The sequence below is a fragment of the Ciconia boyciana genome, chromosome 1 (genome assembly GCF_034638445.1).
Source record: "Ciconia boyciana chromosome 1, ASM3463844v1, whole genome shotgun sequence".
Taxonomy (NCBI): Eukaryota; Metazoa; Chordata; class Aves; order Ciconiiformes; family Ciconiidae; genus Ciconia; species Ciconia boyciana.
The window spans coordinates 25,916,762-25,931,886 of NC_132934.1; the positions used below are offsets into that span (position 1 = coordinate 25,916,762).

The following is a 15,125-nucleotide window of genomic DNA, read 5'->3' on the forward strand; positions in this document are numbered from 1 at the left end:
ACCAATTGCACACATAAGCTTGCTGCCCATGTTGTGCTCATCCATATTGTCTCTGGAATAAACTGTGTAACGCCTATTTTAATGTGGGACTTCTGTCTGCATCACAAACTTAAAACTGGTTGGGTTTTGGAAGCTTGTTACGTTATTTACATTGCAGAACATACCTGGAAGGAAGTCTTTGATTTGAAATATTAAGTATAATCAAGAAATGAGTGACATTTATTCAAAAACTACCTGTCGTGGTTTAACCTAGCAACTAAGCACCACACAGCCGCTCGCTCACTCCCCCCCACCGGTGGGATGGGGGAGAGAATTGGAAGAGTAAAAGTGAGAAAACTCGTGGGTTGAGATAAAGACAATTTAATAGGGAAAGCAAAAGCCACACACGCAAGCAGAGCAAAGCAAGGAATTCATTCACTCCTTCCCATGGGCAGGCAGGTGTTCAGCCATCTCCAGGAACGCGGGGCTCCATCACACGTAATGGTGACTTGGGAAGACAAACACCATCACTCCGAACGTCCTCCCCTTCCTTCTTCTTCCCCCAGCTTTATATGCTGAGCATGACGCCATATGGTATGGAATGTCCCTTTGGTCAGCTGGGGTCAGCTGTCCCAGCCGTGTCCCCTCCCAACCTCTTGTGCCCCCCCAGCCTGCTCGCTGGTGGGGTGGGGTGAGAGGCAGAAAAGGCCTTGACTCTGTGTAAGCACTGCTCAGCAATAACTAAAACATCCCTGTATTATCAACCCTGTTTTCAGCACAAATCCAAAACAGAGCCCCATGCTAGCTACTGTGAAGAAAATTAACTCTATCCCAGCCAAAACCAGCACATTACCATTAGAGGTTGACAGGAATAAACAGTGGGAAAGACAAGTCAAGGATTGTAGAAATATACTGAAAAGGGAGGAGGAGACAAAACACCTAAAGATGTGTTCTGTTTTAAGATGACGTAATGCCTAAACGTCATTAAGTCTGCTTTGCTAATTTGTTAACCTGTACCCAAAAATTGTTAGCACTACAGTAAAAAAGAAACAAAATGAGGCAAAGCAAATACTGGAATTCTCACTGAAGGAAATCCTTTCTTGACCTCATTTGCAGGGCTGTATTTTGGCTGACCAAAATGTATATCTAAAATTCACTGGTCTGAATCCTTTTATCATTAGAAAAGATTTTACTATTGGAAAACATTAGAATATGAGGCTACCATTCTCAGTGAGTAATAATAAGAAAAACATAATCTCAGCAAAGTAAAAAATCCTTTTTCCAATTGGGGATATCCCAGCAAGATTTTATAGACAGGATTAAGGGAGGTTACAGTTGCCTGAGCATTGTAGTCTCATTGAACTGATATATTGGATCATTCAGTAGACAAAAATGAAAAACAAAGCTATGAATGTGATCACTTTTTAATTTTCATAATTTTAGAAGTATCGAGACAGAGTAGGTATGGTTTAAGTTGTAGCTGATAAAATTTAAGATAACATAAAATGCTTTTTCAAGCTATTTATAATATAATAGGAAAAATTATGGAGTATCTGGAGGCATTTTTATTCCCATACATCTCTAGAAACGTTAATATCGGACATTTTATCCTTATCTTAATCCAATATTAAAACAAGATATAATATACAGAGTGCTACTTCCCAGCTCCAGTAGCTGGCATGGCTACATGAGAAATAGTACCTCTTTCCAGGAAGATGACAATTAAGCTCATCAAAGACCATTAAATACCCTTCATAGTTGAGAAAGTGGAAGTGATGCTTTTTGCCTTTTGTATTTTTTCTGTATTTAGGCCTGAGCTGCTGGTGGGCTGATACTGCTGTACTATGTATATGCTCCATGGTAGACTACTGAAGAGGCCTTCTGCTTTCATTGGTACTTCATGTATGGGAGTCTTCTGCTAACATAATTTAATGCAAGTTGTGTACATTTATGTCTCAAAGTAAATTCTGAACTTAGTTATTATAATTCTGATCATTTTCTCTTCCTCTTTTTTCTTTTTCTTTTGTTTTTGCTTTTTAAGATACTGTTTCCCTTTTGGACGTCCTGAAGGAGCTTTAAAAGCCACACTTTCATTACTTGAAAGGGTAAGTTTGAGAACGTATTTTAAATTCTGCTTGAGTACTAAGCCTGCATTTTTCTCTTGCATTCAGGCTACTGAAAGCAGACTCATGTCTGCTCAGGTATTTTACTACTGGTTTTAATTGTTCACTGGGAGGTTTTTTCCTCAACGTCTTCCACACAGGCAAACAGCACTTTTCTGTAGGACTTATTTATTGGACTTTCACTTCAAGCCACTGTAGTGACTCTGTTTCTTTATAATTTAACAATTACCCAGCATTACCTCTAAAGTAGTACAAGTCTACTCTACGCCCCCCTTTTCTGCTTTCTATGTCTTCTATGCTGCTGATGTCTGTACTGATATGTAACATTTAAAAGCTTCTATATAATCCAAATAATCTTCCATAAATCCATAATCTCAGTCAATTTAAGAAGAAAAAGCTATATGCAGCAAAACTGACATGGGCAGCTATAAATGTAAACTCCTGCCCAGCAAATCCTCTTGTATTGACTGGAAGGGAGAAGACCTCATAATGGTAAAAGCATCTCAGTCATCTCTGAGGAAAGAGAACTTTAAATTCCAGCAGAGATTCCAGAGGAATTGTAGCAGCAGCAGCCCAATGAAGGTATGAATTCAAAAAAAAGCTTAGATCCCAGTCTGTGTAGCTTTGCCAAAATCTGAGAGGTCTGGTCCCAGGGAGTGTCAGTTGTTCTGCACTGCAGAACACTTCATGGATAGAGATTCTGTCTTAGAAAACCTCTGCCCTGTTCAAAAACACATAGAGAGTCTGGGTACATATGTTTTCTTTCACTTACAATCTCAGTGACTGTAGTGCTGTGTAGGTTCCTTTGTGTTATATGAAACAGCCATTTCCTTTCACTGTTCCTGCTGTTACAAGTGGTAATGGTACTCTCTCTGGTGCTCAAGCAACACCGTTGTCAGTCTTGACTGGGAATAAATGTGTGTGCCTATACTTGTGGATGCAGAATGGGTTAGAAACATTTTATTTTACCTGTCTTTGAAAATTTTGAAAAAAAATTGGTTCCAGAATAAAAGTTTTTGAATACTGTATTTTCACTTGTTGATAACCCAGAAGTTATTCATTAGAAAGAAGCGAGTTAACAAAGGTAGATATGTCATATGTGTGTGCAAGTAATGGAAGAAGTCTGCTTTGCAACACCTTCATAATAGCTTCTCTGTTGCTGAACCTGTTTCTTTTCTACCATATCCTTCCTCAGACCATATTTCTTGCTCCCTCCCTTTAACAGTAATTTTTAGATATGTTTTATAAGCTTGTCTGGGGATATATTGGAGAAGCATTTTTGAAAGGTTGTGAGTTATCTGATAAATAATAAAATTTACATTAAAATGTGGTAAAAACATATTGAGTTTTGTTTACACCTACTTGCTGAAAGTTAATGGACTATAGAATTAAAGTAAAAATGCAAATGAATTATTAACAGTATTTATTCAATTTTTTAATAGTAATCCAGAGTATGTAATGTTGCATTCATATAAAGAGGTATATATTCTCAGTGTACCTCACTTGCAACAGGTGGTCCATTTTATCAAAGTCCTATATTTTTAAAATGAATAGGTTTTAAAAACTGACAAGTTTTGATAAGCTTCATATGATCTGTTCTTCTACTTGTGCATAATAAAATATTCCATCAGAAGTTCAATGTTTTCCCTGCCTCCTGTAGATGACTGTTTTTCAGAGCAAGAACATGCTGAATTTGAATAACTTTATGAAGGAAGAAAAGCAAGTCGGTATTAGCTAGCTCTGATGGTGGTGTTCACAGTTTCTCCTTTACACTGTTGAAGAGTCAATGGTTATGCAATGGTGGAAGCTGCTCCACAGGCAAGAACCAAGCAAATTTCCATATCCACATCTTTAGTGGGCACTATGATCCAGCCCATCCACGGAATGCTCTTGTTATACTGATCTTGGCATCACCCAAACGAAGACTGAGTGGCATGCTGCAAGATGCCAAACACTAGGGGTATCGTATAGAAATACCATATAGGCAGTCAAACCAGGGTTGAACAGAAACCTTCAAAGACAAATACCTAGTTCCACCAGCTGAAATAGTTCCTTTTTGATTTCTGCCTTTAATCATTATCAGATCTGTAGTAACTTTAGGATACTTTCATCCTTTTCCCTTGGGTTTTGGGTAACGAGTGTAACCAAGAGGTATAATTGTCTCTGACACAGGTTTTAATGAAAGATATTGCCACTCCCATACCAGCAGAAGAGGTGAAGAAAGTGGTTAGAAAATGTCTGGAGAAGGCTGCCTTGATCAATTACACTCGACTTACAGAATATGCCAAAATAGAAGGTTAGTACAGCAATCAACTGCCAAAGTGGCTGTAAAAGCCAACAATGCCTATTAACTGAATATTCTGTGAGCAGCCTTTTCCCTTTCCTGAACAAACCCCTACCACAGCAAGGGGAAATGTCTCATTAAAATCTCAGCTGGTGAACTATGGAGCTTTTTCCTATTCATTGCTTTAATATGCCTCCTGGGACCCTGTTTGAATGGAAGACTAGGACTTCTTGATTTAAGTTGCCCTTTGTTCTTACTTTTGAGTTCTCCATAAATCTAAAAGGTTGTTTATGGGTTATTTTTTATTTCTCTAACTATTTTTAGTAATTAAACTACTGACAGGAAATCCTTTCATTATCAGCAGTAACAGTACCTGGAAACTTGAAAACTCTGGGTATAGATGCCTTTCTGATGTATGTATAAGGCAGACAGATAGATAAGTGTTATTTATTTTTGCTATTGTGTTGTCAGAGGTATAATAATAATCTGATGATTAAAACCTTAATTACATCCTCATTTCCTGAATGAACTAACAGGACAAAATACTAGATCTGACGGTAAACAGCATTTTTTCTGGAATTTATATGTTTCTAGAACGTATACCATTAAATTAACTAAGATTTTGCTCAAAAAAATTGGCTAGGATACACATGTCATTTTAATATTTGTAAACCCTATGTAGAACAAAAAGGAAGTCGTAATAATCAAATGCCTTGTCCAGACTCATCTGTTATTCTCCATAAAGTGCAGAAAGCTTGAGATATACCTGTACAGATATATTCAGGAGTAGAAAACAGCGTGTGTGCATCTATATAACTGTTCTTTTGGAGGCAGAGTCAATTAATGGGAAAATACATGAAGGATGAATTCTGCTTTTAAAAAATCCCATTTTTATGCATAGTACTTCTAGAAATACACTAGAAGAAATAGAGTTATCACAGCAACAAAATGAAGAAGCCTCATATGTTTAGCAATATTATAAAGCCACCTTTTTTCCTTTTTCCATTTCTGCTCAAATTCTCTGAAAAACAAGAGTTAACCAATCTCACAAGTGATTAACAAAAAACCCATCTCATCACTATAGCAACCAGTATTATATCATGGGAGTAACAACATGAAACCATCTTAGTAACCAATTTATCATAATTAATTATGATATCATGTTGTGTTAAAGAAAGAAGGATGAATATTAAATCTATTCTGGAAAACAAAAAAGCAAAAGTAACTGTTTTCCTTAGTTTTTATCTTTCTGTATTCATAAAGGGGATTTTTTAGTGTTCAGTATTTCAGTCTTTTAGCAAACCTGTTGAGATAATGGGTATAAAAATAGAAACATTTTTAAAAGATGACAAAAGCATGCAAAAGATACCTAAACTCACTGACACTAAATTGGATTGGAAAAGTTTTTTACAGTGATGTAAATACACCTTTGCCCAGGATTTTTAACTATATCCTAGAGAGTTGTGACAGTTCCACTGCAAGTAGCAAATTTTGCACTTTAAAATATGCACACTGTTAACACTGCAGTAAGCTGAAACAGCACATAAAACTGCCATCCATCCCATGGCATATTTTGACTTGCAAATTTAATTTTGGATTTATTGTCTTTTGATTGAACCACAACTAGATTTCTGTAAGTAGTTTTACACTCATGTAATTGTAAACCCAAAGCACGATAGATAATTGCATAGAGAAGTCTAGTACCTCAACGAGAAATAGGTTGAGTACTTTTCTGAGGATAGAGTACTATTTGAAAGTGAAGGGCTCCAGCATCAGAACATCAGAAAATTAAACACATTGGTTTTCAGTAACCATGAGACCTGTACTGGTCTCTTTCTATATTCTGGTCATTACAAATGTCCTACATTGTTAGCAATATAAATGTAATAGTTTTCAGCAGTAGGTTCCATTCTGCTTCGTTAGGTTTATGGGAGCATTATTGTATCCGTGCACTGAAATTATGTTCTTGTCTTGAAAGTCATTCATGTTAGTGTTTGCATTAATTGCTCACTCCTCAAATTGCATACAGAAATCATATAGTCATTATCTTTATAACATTACTGATGTCCTCAAATGTAGCTGTCATACATTTTTGGGATTTTGTCCTATTCTTTGAATATTGCTTCAGTGAACAACATTATGTCAGTCAGTCAAAATGCAACTACTGCATGATAACATCAGCTATAGGCCAATAGTAACTACCTAAAAAGTAGAGATGCAGAGAGGGCTCTAACAAAAATAATATTCTTATATTCTTACATTCTTATATTCTTTTACTGTTACTCATGTTTCTAAATTCCCAAGCACAGTATGGATGCAGACTCGGCCAGTGAGCCTGAAATAGAGACTATATAGAACTAGTAAATAAAAATGTACTACCTAAACACATACACCATTTGTCTCTCAGCTGACAAAACCCATCACTTGGATGAGCTAACTGTCAGGACTCTCACTGCTATGCTCAAGATTTTAACTCCTTATCTGGTATTTAATCTACTCTAATGAAATTAAAATAGTTACATTTCTGTAATGATGTTTTTCTTCTCTCTTTTTTGTTTGTTTTATATTTAGCAACAGCAGAAAAGGACTCAGGTGATTACTATTTGTGTGCATGTCTGCATGTAGTACAGATGTAGTGTGTTGTGTCTGTTGTTTTATTATTTTTGTTGATTTCAACAATACCAAAATATTGACCAGAACAGGTGTGAACATTAAAATTAATATTGATGTAGTATAGTCCATGCATTCTTCATTTACACTGATACTTAACTGTGATGTGCATATTTATTAGCAATTTAGATAGTTTTATCATTTGGAATATGATGCAATTGTAGTTTCTGTGAAAGAGGTGTAACTAAGTGATGCAGAAAAGTTTGGCTGTTAAATTCAAAATCAGTTTGTGTATTTAGAGAAATGTAATTTCATAGTCATCAGCAAAAATGGTATCCATTTTTTCATGGGACCACTGGATTTATTGATTAAGGTCTTGATCGGAGAACTAGTTTCATAAAGCTGGTTTTACATTTCTCCTAGATGGCTTTATTTAGTGATATGTTTATGTTTCTAGTTACAGCAGAGTTTTGGGAGGATGGTAGTTCTTTGTGTTCCTAATTTCATGAAGCTGATATGTTGTGTGTTCTCCAATAGTGCAGAGAGGTTTTTTTGAGTGCTTATATCCAAATATTTCACAGAGTGATCATAAAAAGAGCATAGTGAAGTAGTATTTGTGGCTGAGTAGTATTGGCTGCATAGAAGTATGAGGGATTGTGCATATATATACTTTGACTTACCTTTTTTAAAGACGTACACACAGACCCAATGGAAGCCTGATCATGATGCTTTGTGGGGTTTCCACAAATATCAACCACAGTTATGGGAAGGGGCATTGAGTTGGTAGCTTTCTCAGGATGGAATCATTTTCCATCTGGAAAGACAGATTGGGGTGATGACTTCAAAGGCTGCATGAAAGTAGTTCAAAATGGAGCTCCTTGCCAATGAGGGGCTTGAAGGGAGAAAGATGGTCCATTTTTGGAGGAACAGCTTCTTTAGCCAGTAAACAAGCGAATTATAAAAACTACTTTTTTTAAAGTCAGTGTTCATAACTGAAGATTCAAAAACTTCCATTGGTTCCCAAGACTTCCACTGGTTTTCATGTGAAAGCTTTAAATGCCCTGGAAATAGAAGAGCTCTGTTTGGAATTGTTTAAAAAGAGAGCAGACGATGCGGTGGTGGTATGGGCATTCATGCGACAGCCTGTTAGAATGAGTTGATACAAGCTCACATTGATCAGGTAATCTCCCGACCCCCTCTGATCAACAGGGAGAGGTTCGTTAAGCAGGTGATTCAGAGCGCTTGGAGGCTCCGTCTACAATTTCTCTGTGAAAGGACCTATCTCACACCATCAAATACAAATACACCCTAAGAAAGTTTCCCTGCTAGGTAAGATACCTAAAACTAGATAGCACAAATATTCCGTTTAATATTTTTATGCCTGTAGGTATTGAAGGAAATATCTCTTCAAATTAGAAATTTAGAAAAATGTCAAAATTAATTTGTGAAATGAGAAAACTAATTTTAGAGTTTGTGTCCTTTGACCTTTGTGCTCTAAAACCTCAGCTGTACACTTTTATATAATGTGCATCACCTCAAGTACAAATCTTCTTTGTGCCACATGCTTGCTATTCTTATTTTTTCTCAGGCTCATTATGTCAGAAATATAGACCATTAAGCACAGATGACGTAGAGTTACAAGCACAGAAAAAAAATAAGACTGTACTTGATTTCAGTCATTTTACATTAGGTTTATGCACGCTTTGAAAGAAACTATTGCCATGTTCTTAAGATAGGATAGTAAAGCTGTCCCTTAAGTGACCTGGCAAATAACTATATTAGAGAATGGATGAGAGGAAAGCCTGTCACATACAGCGAGTAAATGGAAATTCACTGTGTGAGTTAGGTGAAGCTAGAGGTTTATAGTCTGTGTTTATAATTTAATAGCTTAATTAAATTCTGCTTCTGACTAAAAATGCAGCTGAAAATTAATCAGACAACTCAGAAAAATTACTTTTATTGAAAGGAGTAAATAGACTGTGTTCTACCAGAATTTTGCATCCTGTTGAACCCATTTCTCTGATGCAAAAGATGAAGCAGCTGAAAGGAAGCCACATAAAATTGTATTTCAGCCTGGCTAACAGGGCCGAATCCTGCTCCTGTTGGTGTCTCTAGTTAAACTCCTACAGATTTCATTGTGAACTTGATGTACAGTATGCTTAGCCCTAATACCATATATTGCATTGTCATGGAAAACAAGGAGAAGCTATTTCTTGATAACTATTATTTACCCTTTAACTTGTGCACTAGATACTGTATAGACAATCTTGAATTGCAGGAGTGTCCTTGTTAGGTAATACAGAGGTGAACATGCAAATTCTTTTTGTTGCGAGAATCCTTTCTCAGCAGTGTGGTTGCCAGGTTCCCAGGTCTATTCCCCAAGTGCTCTCATTTTCACAGTCTCAATTGAACGAGGCTCTGAATGCTTTCCCAGAAGACGGTGGTTACTTTCTTAATGGCAGACACAGTGGTATAAGCAGCACTTGCATCAACAGGATTTGTTTGCAGTCAGGATGACATTTTATTTAGCACTCCCATGTCGTTGTACTATTATGAATATAGAACAGCTTTTTTCAATAAAAATTACATTTGCAATGACAATTATACAGGGTTCAGCATGTTATTGCTTACGACATGTACAGCTGAAATTCTCATGGAGTAGCTAATCTGTTCAGTCAGTATAATTGCCATTATGGGGAGAACAGTAGTAAACCTACTATTATAATTTTGAACTATGTCTAAGAACTCTCATATAATGCCCTTGTAGTTTGCAGTAAGGGTTTATAATTGAGATGATCACAGCATCAATATGTGAAAATCTCTTTTTATGTATAAATCATTTTCATTTCAGCACATGCTGCCTTTCAGACTTCACTACCTGAAAGTACTTTTTAGATCATTTTGTGTATGGCATATTTTCCTGTCTATTTGGTATTTAACTTGAGTTAACTCTTCCTATATATAATGTTGAACACAACTGGACCTGCTAGATGCTGAGGCCAGAGACAAATAACATTCTTCAGATGTGTTTTGTATGGCTTCCAATGAACAGCTTATAGAAATTTGCATGCCTCCCTCACCTGTTTTCTCTCCTTCAAAAAAGATGGCCTTATTATCCAGAGTTCATATTTTCTACTTATATTTTATACAAACCCATTAACAGACACAGAGAGTAATAAAATACTTTATTTATTCCTTCTCAGAAATTAATGGTCTTCTCCATTTAAATTTATTTGAAATCTGAATGGCTGAAGAGTAATGGACTCTGCCAGTGCTGCTGTCATTGCCTAAGAGAAGTGATAGAAACTTAGATGTAAATACATTTTTCAGCACAAGGGCATTACCTTGCTGTGGAGGAAAAAAGGGACTGGGTTAGGGATTAAAGTGGTAAATGGCTGTGAAGCGAACAGGGCAGTATCTGTCATTGTCCGTAGATATTAATTTCTGAAGCAAGAGACAGATTGTAAAGATTTGAATTATTAGGTAGTTATCTTTTAACTCATTATTTTTAAAAGTCGGTAGTAGCTGAATATACTGGGCTCCTTCTGCCAATCACTTTTAATAAAAGGAATGAGAATAAATTCGATTAAAATCAGAGCAAATAGTTACTGTGTAGTGTGCAATTGCTCAAAGACAAATCATAGTTGTCATCCCAATATTTCTTTCTATCAGACAGACTGCCAAAGGCTGAATAACTGTTAACTCCATACAATAGAAGGTCAGGAGCAACTCAACAGTTTGCTGGTTTTTAAAGGACATCAATCGTTAACATACTCATTACGTACAAGTTTCTGAAGGAAGGGTAGTATGTAAATGCCCTCAAGGCTCAGAAGGATCTATCTGACTTAAAAAGAAGAACACTACAAACATTATTGAAATTGAGAAGGCAAGTGGAGAGAGTCATTGTACCTGTAGAGGACTTATTAAAGCTCTCCATGCATGTTCATTTCACTGAACAAAAACGAATGAGTTGTGTAGCAGCATAGCACCTTCTTGGTCTCTGTTGTGCAACTAAATGGAAAGAAGAGGATATGGGCAAATATCCCTGATTTCAATTTTGGAGCAGGGGTCTGGAAAAGAACCCCTGGATTGTTAGGTCCACGTCCTGATACCTGCTTCGAAAACATGCCCACATCCTCTCTTAACAGCTGGGCTGAGTCAGTCTTTGTCACTACTCTTCCCCTTTTCTGCCCCCTGCTTCCCCCACGTGAAGGCCATTTCAAGTCCTGTTTGCTTTATAGGTGTAGGAATCACCTTACAGTCAAATTAGTTCCTAGTTCTTAGCATGCTAACTTTGTCCTGTATCCCTAAGGGAGGGATAGTTCCCTCCTTCATTAGCATTCCATCATCTCCAATTCCTCCTTACCCTATGATGCATTTTTAGACAATTGTTTTATACTACATAGGCTTTCATCACCTTGTCTCAGAGTTTTAGCATCCTGTTCATTTATATCATCTTAGGAGCCTTTTCTATTAAACTTTGAATTCCGCCTTCTTGAACACTGGTGGCCAGAACTGTGCAGTTATGCCCATGAGATGCCTTACGCAGTACTAGTTGTACTATTATACCAGAAATGCTTAATCTAATATACTCAAGGAACACTTGTCTTTTCATGTCTATATCATGCTTGTGGCACACAACCATTCTGCGAAAAGTTAATTCAACCCAGTCTTCAGAGTTTTGATCATTTCCAGCTGACGAGTTCCCGGTTTATAGCAAATGTTTATTGCTGTTCATGTGTCAAAATATATTGCCCTCCCTCTTAAAATATTAGATTTTGTTTCTCTCTCTCATTCTTTGGAATTATCTAATTCTTGTTACTGCATTTTGACCCTGCTGTCTATTGCCAGTGTTTTACAATATTGTCATCAGTGCACTCCTAATATTTATTCTGAAGTCATTGGTGAAAATACTAAGGAAGCTCAGCCCTAAGATGGGTCTTCAAGGATTCCTCAAGAAACCTTTCTTTGCTCTTTCTCAATGCTACCCGTTGCCTTTCTCTTGAGGCAGCTTCTTTATCCAACATATAGTTCCTTTTTGAATCCTCATTTTCTTCAGGTTAACTAGTAGTTTTCCCATGAGGCACAGTTTCAAACACTTTAGTAAAGTCAGAATAGATAAGATCTACTGAATTTCTTTTCTAATAAAATATTCTATCAAGAAAGCTACTGCACAAGTCTAGTGCGACCTACCTTTGCAAATGTGTTACATTTTATTCTGGTTTTTGTTCATTTTATGTCCTCAGTTAGTCATTTCTTCAAAATTAGTTTTAAAATTAACAATTGTCAACATCACTTTTCCCTCCTCCTTACCTGTGTTGCCAAAACTAGAATACAAAGAATCATAAATTAGGTGCCATTGATGAGTAATTAAAAATTGAGATTCCCTTTTATCTCTGCCTTTTTTATTTTGCTTTTACTTCTTCAAATTTGTTGTTTCATTTTTCTCCAGCTTCACATGAGCCAAAAGATTCCCTTTTTAAAAAAAAAAATCTGTGATTGTCCCATGAAGGTAATTCCATTGAATACTATGATCAATTTTAAAAAATTGAAAACATTGTAGTGTGACCCACTTTATAAAATGATAGGTTATAGACTAGGAGATGTAAACTCTAACTTTCTACATATCTCATAATATCTCTGTACATAAGTGATAATGGTAATTAATTTTTAAATTTTTTTTGTCTCTAGAATTTAAAATGGTGTGGAATTCTTACCAAGCAATTACGGAAAGACTGGTTTCAACTTCATAACTAAAGCTAAATTCCATTATTTATATAAGGCTAGAATTTTTTTTTAATCAGAAGAATATAGGATGTCCTTCCAGATGTCCACTGCCTACTTTTTCAGGCAGAATTAATTCTGTGAGAATTTGCAAGAAAATCCACCAAGTCAAATTGAAATTATCTGTGGGTGGATTATCCCAGTTGCGGATTAACTCTGGAGAGTCAGTTCAGGTCTAGTAACATATTAGCTCCAGTTTATTGATGTTTGTACTGCTTTTGATACAAGTCTAGAAGCAATCTTACGGGTTTCACACGTCAAGAAGTCCAAATTAATGGGCCCTACTGGAGCAGAGTTGGCTCCATACAGCTCAACTTATGATGTATTTAATATTATCAAATTATATTATGGCCTGTTTTACTGCAGGGCTTCCCTGTCATCCCCTCTGCATCAATACAAGTTCACTCCCAGGCTCCTATTTGGAGTGAATCAGTGCAATTCCTTGGCAAGAGAGCTGGTATAGAATAAACAGTAGCTCGTTTAGGCTCCATGCACTACAATTGGATTTGGAAAGAAGCACATAAGATTTATGTCCCTCTGCACAATATCCAAACAGGCAATATTCCTTCAGAAACTCCAAAACTTGCTCAGGCCATGTGCTGCTGCGTGTGCAGCGCATCCTGGAAGGAGTTTTAGAGCCAGTAGTCATCACATTACCTGCCCTCCTGCGGGTCTAATTCTGGCACATGCATAGAAACGAATTAGTTGATGGTCAGACACCTCCATTTGTAGACAACTTGCACTTTCTCCAGGCTTGAACGCTGGTAGCATTGATGTTACATAGCACAGCAGGTGAGTGCTGCCAGCGACCAGTGCAACAGCGCTGATGAAAACTAAAAAGAAATGCCAGTTGTCTTATATGAAGGATCAAAATGCAAACTGGATGTTCTGTTGCAGTTTGGCATAAATGACCATCTCCTAAGCTGCAATACCACCGCAGAAGTCTCCAGCCCCATCTAGCTGGCTGGATGAGGAGGTACCTGTAGGCCCACCAGGACTGTGAAGCTGGGGTCTCTCTCAGGGTCCTTGGCCATGGAGGGACGTGGTGATCCAAGGGAGCAGCCGTTCTCAAGTGTCACACGACTGCTTGCCTTTTTTCCAGTATCCCTGCCATTGGGTTGTGGGGGATCCTCTGGCCTGGAGACGGGTTGGCTCTCCTGAGTGTCTTGGTCTGGATATGTTTGTTTGAAGACACGGAGGAAGGATGAAATACTGGATAGGGAAAAACAGTAAGAGATATATGCTGTGCCACAGGGGCAAGGCTGGCAGGCCAGAGACGGGGACCTCCCAGCTGCACTGTACTAGTACCTGAGGAGGAGAATCACCTCTTTAATCAGCAGATTCCTGTGCTCAGCAAATGCCAATGATAAATTAAATACACATGTTTAACAGCTTACATGCTGGGGAGAAAAAGAAAGAGGTAAATTGTACATTTGTCTTCAAGGATAAACTCTCTTCTGGAAAGGAAGCTTAAGTTAGGTTTTAGCCATACTGATGGGCTCAAGGAAGGAGGAACGGGGAGAAGTTCTCTGACCTGTGTGACACAGGAGGTCAGACTGGATGATCTGACAGTCCCTTCTGGCCCTAGGCTCTATCGGTCCGTGAAGCAGTCACCTTTTCATTTCAGTAGCGTTTTAGTCAGTTAACTTAGCTCATTTAACAATATTTTCTTGGTACCTGTGTGACTCACTGATAATGTGTACTTGAGAAGGCATCCATTATTTGCAAAGCCTGGCTTGCTTTTTCATTTCGGCAGAATGTGAAGCTGAAAACAGATGATTGATGGCTTTTTCTGTTTATTTTCTAAAAGATGTCAAGCAGCATATTTACTGACTCGACTCCTGATGCAACTTGTTAGTTTGAGCAGTGTAAACACATCTTAACAACCCTTAGTAATTGTGAGGAGAAAGACTTCATGAATATAATGAAAACTGACAGCACTGATTTCCATGCCTGTAATTTTTTTTAGCTTATAAAGACAAGCACAATATTTTGCTCAGATGTTTTGGAGGTTCTAAAACTTCCAGGTAACAGTTTATTGGTACTCATATTTCAAATATACTACTTGTTTGGTAAAAAAAAGTTAATCTTTAGTTCTTTTTCTCTCAAATTACTTCATGGCCCCTTGTTTATACACCTATGTAAATGGTGGTTATCCATAACACATATTTGCTAGATTTTGAAAGGAGAAAGGTCATTAGTTACAGAGAAAAAAGACTAGCTGATGTGCTAACTTACAGATGGAAATGGAAGCTTTAGATGAAGCCTAAGCGAAATGTAGGGAAGCATATACCATCCGAATGAAATTGCATGTATTAAGTTATTCTGTGAATAAGTAAAAGATT

The 15,125-nt window shown here is 37.1% G+C and overlaps 1 protein-coding gene across 8 annotated transcripts in view; it reads left to right on the top strand.

Annotated features, from left to right (window-relative positions):
* Positions 1-15,125, top strand: part of CADPS2 (calcium dependent secretion activator 2) — a 318,768-nt gene that overhangs the window by 233,497 nt on the left and 70,146 nt on the right. For 5 of the 8 annotated variants that reach the window (XM_072870283.1, XM_072870362.1, XM_072870837.1 and 2 more), the window contains 3 exons: positions 2,021-2,084; positions 4,275-4,398; positions 6,958-6,978. In XM_072870283.1, coding sequence (XP_072726384.1) covers positions 2,021-2,084; positions 4,275-4,398; positions 6,958-6,978 — 209 coding nt within the window. The remainder of the gene's footprint in view (positions 1-2,020; positions 2,085-4,274; positions 4,399-6,957; positions 6,979-15,125) is intronic. The other 3 variants (XM_072870441.1, XM_072870525.1, XM_072870687.1) reach the window with 1 other exon arrangement.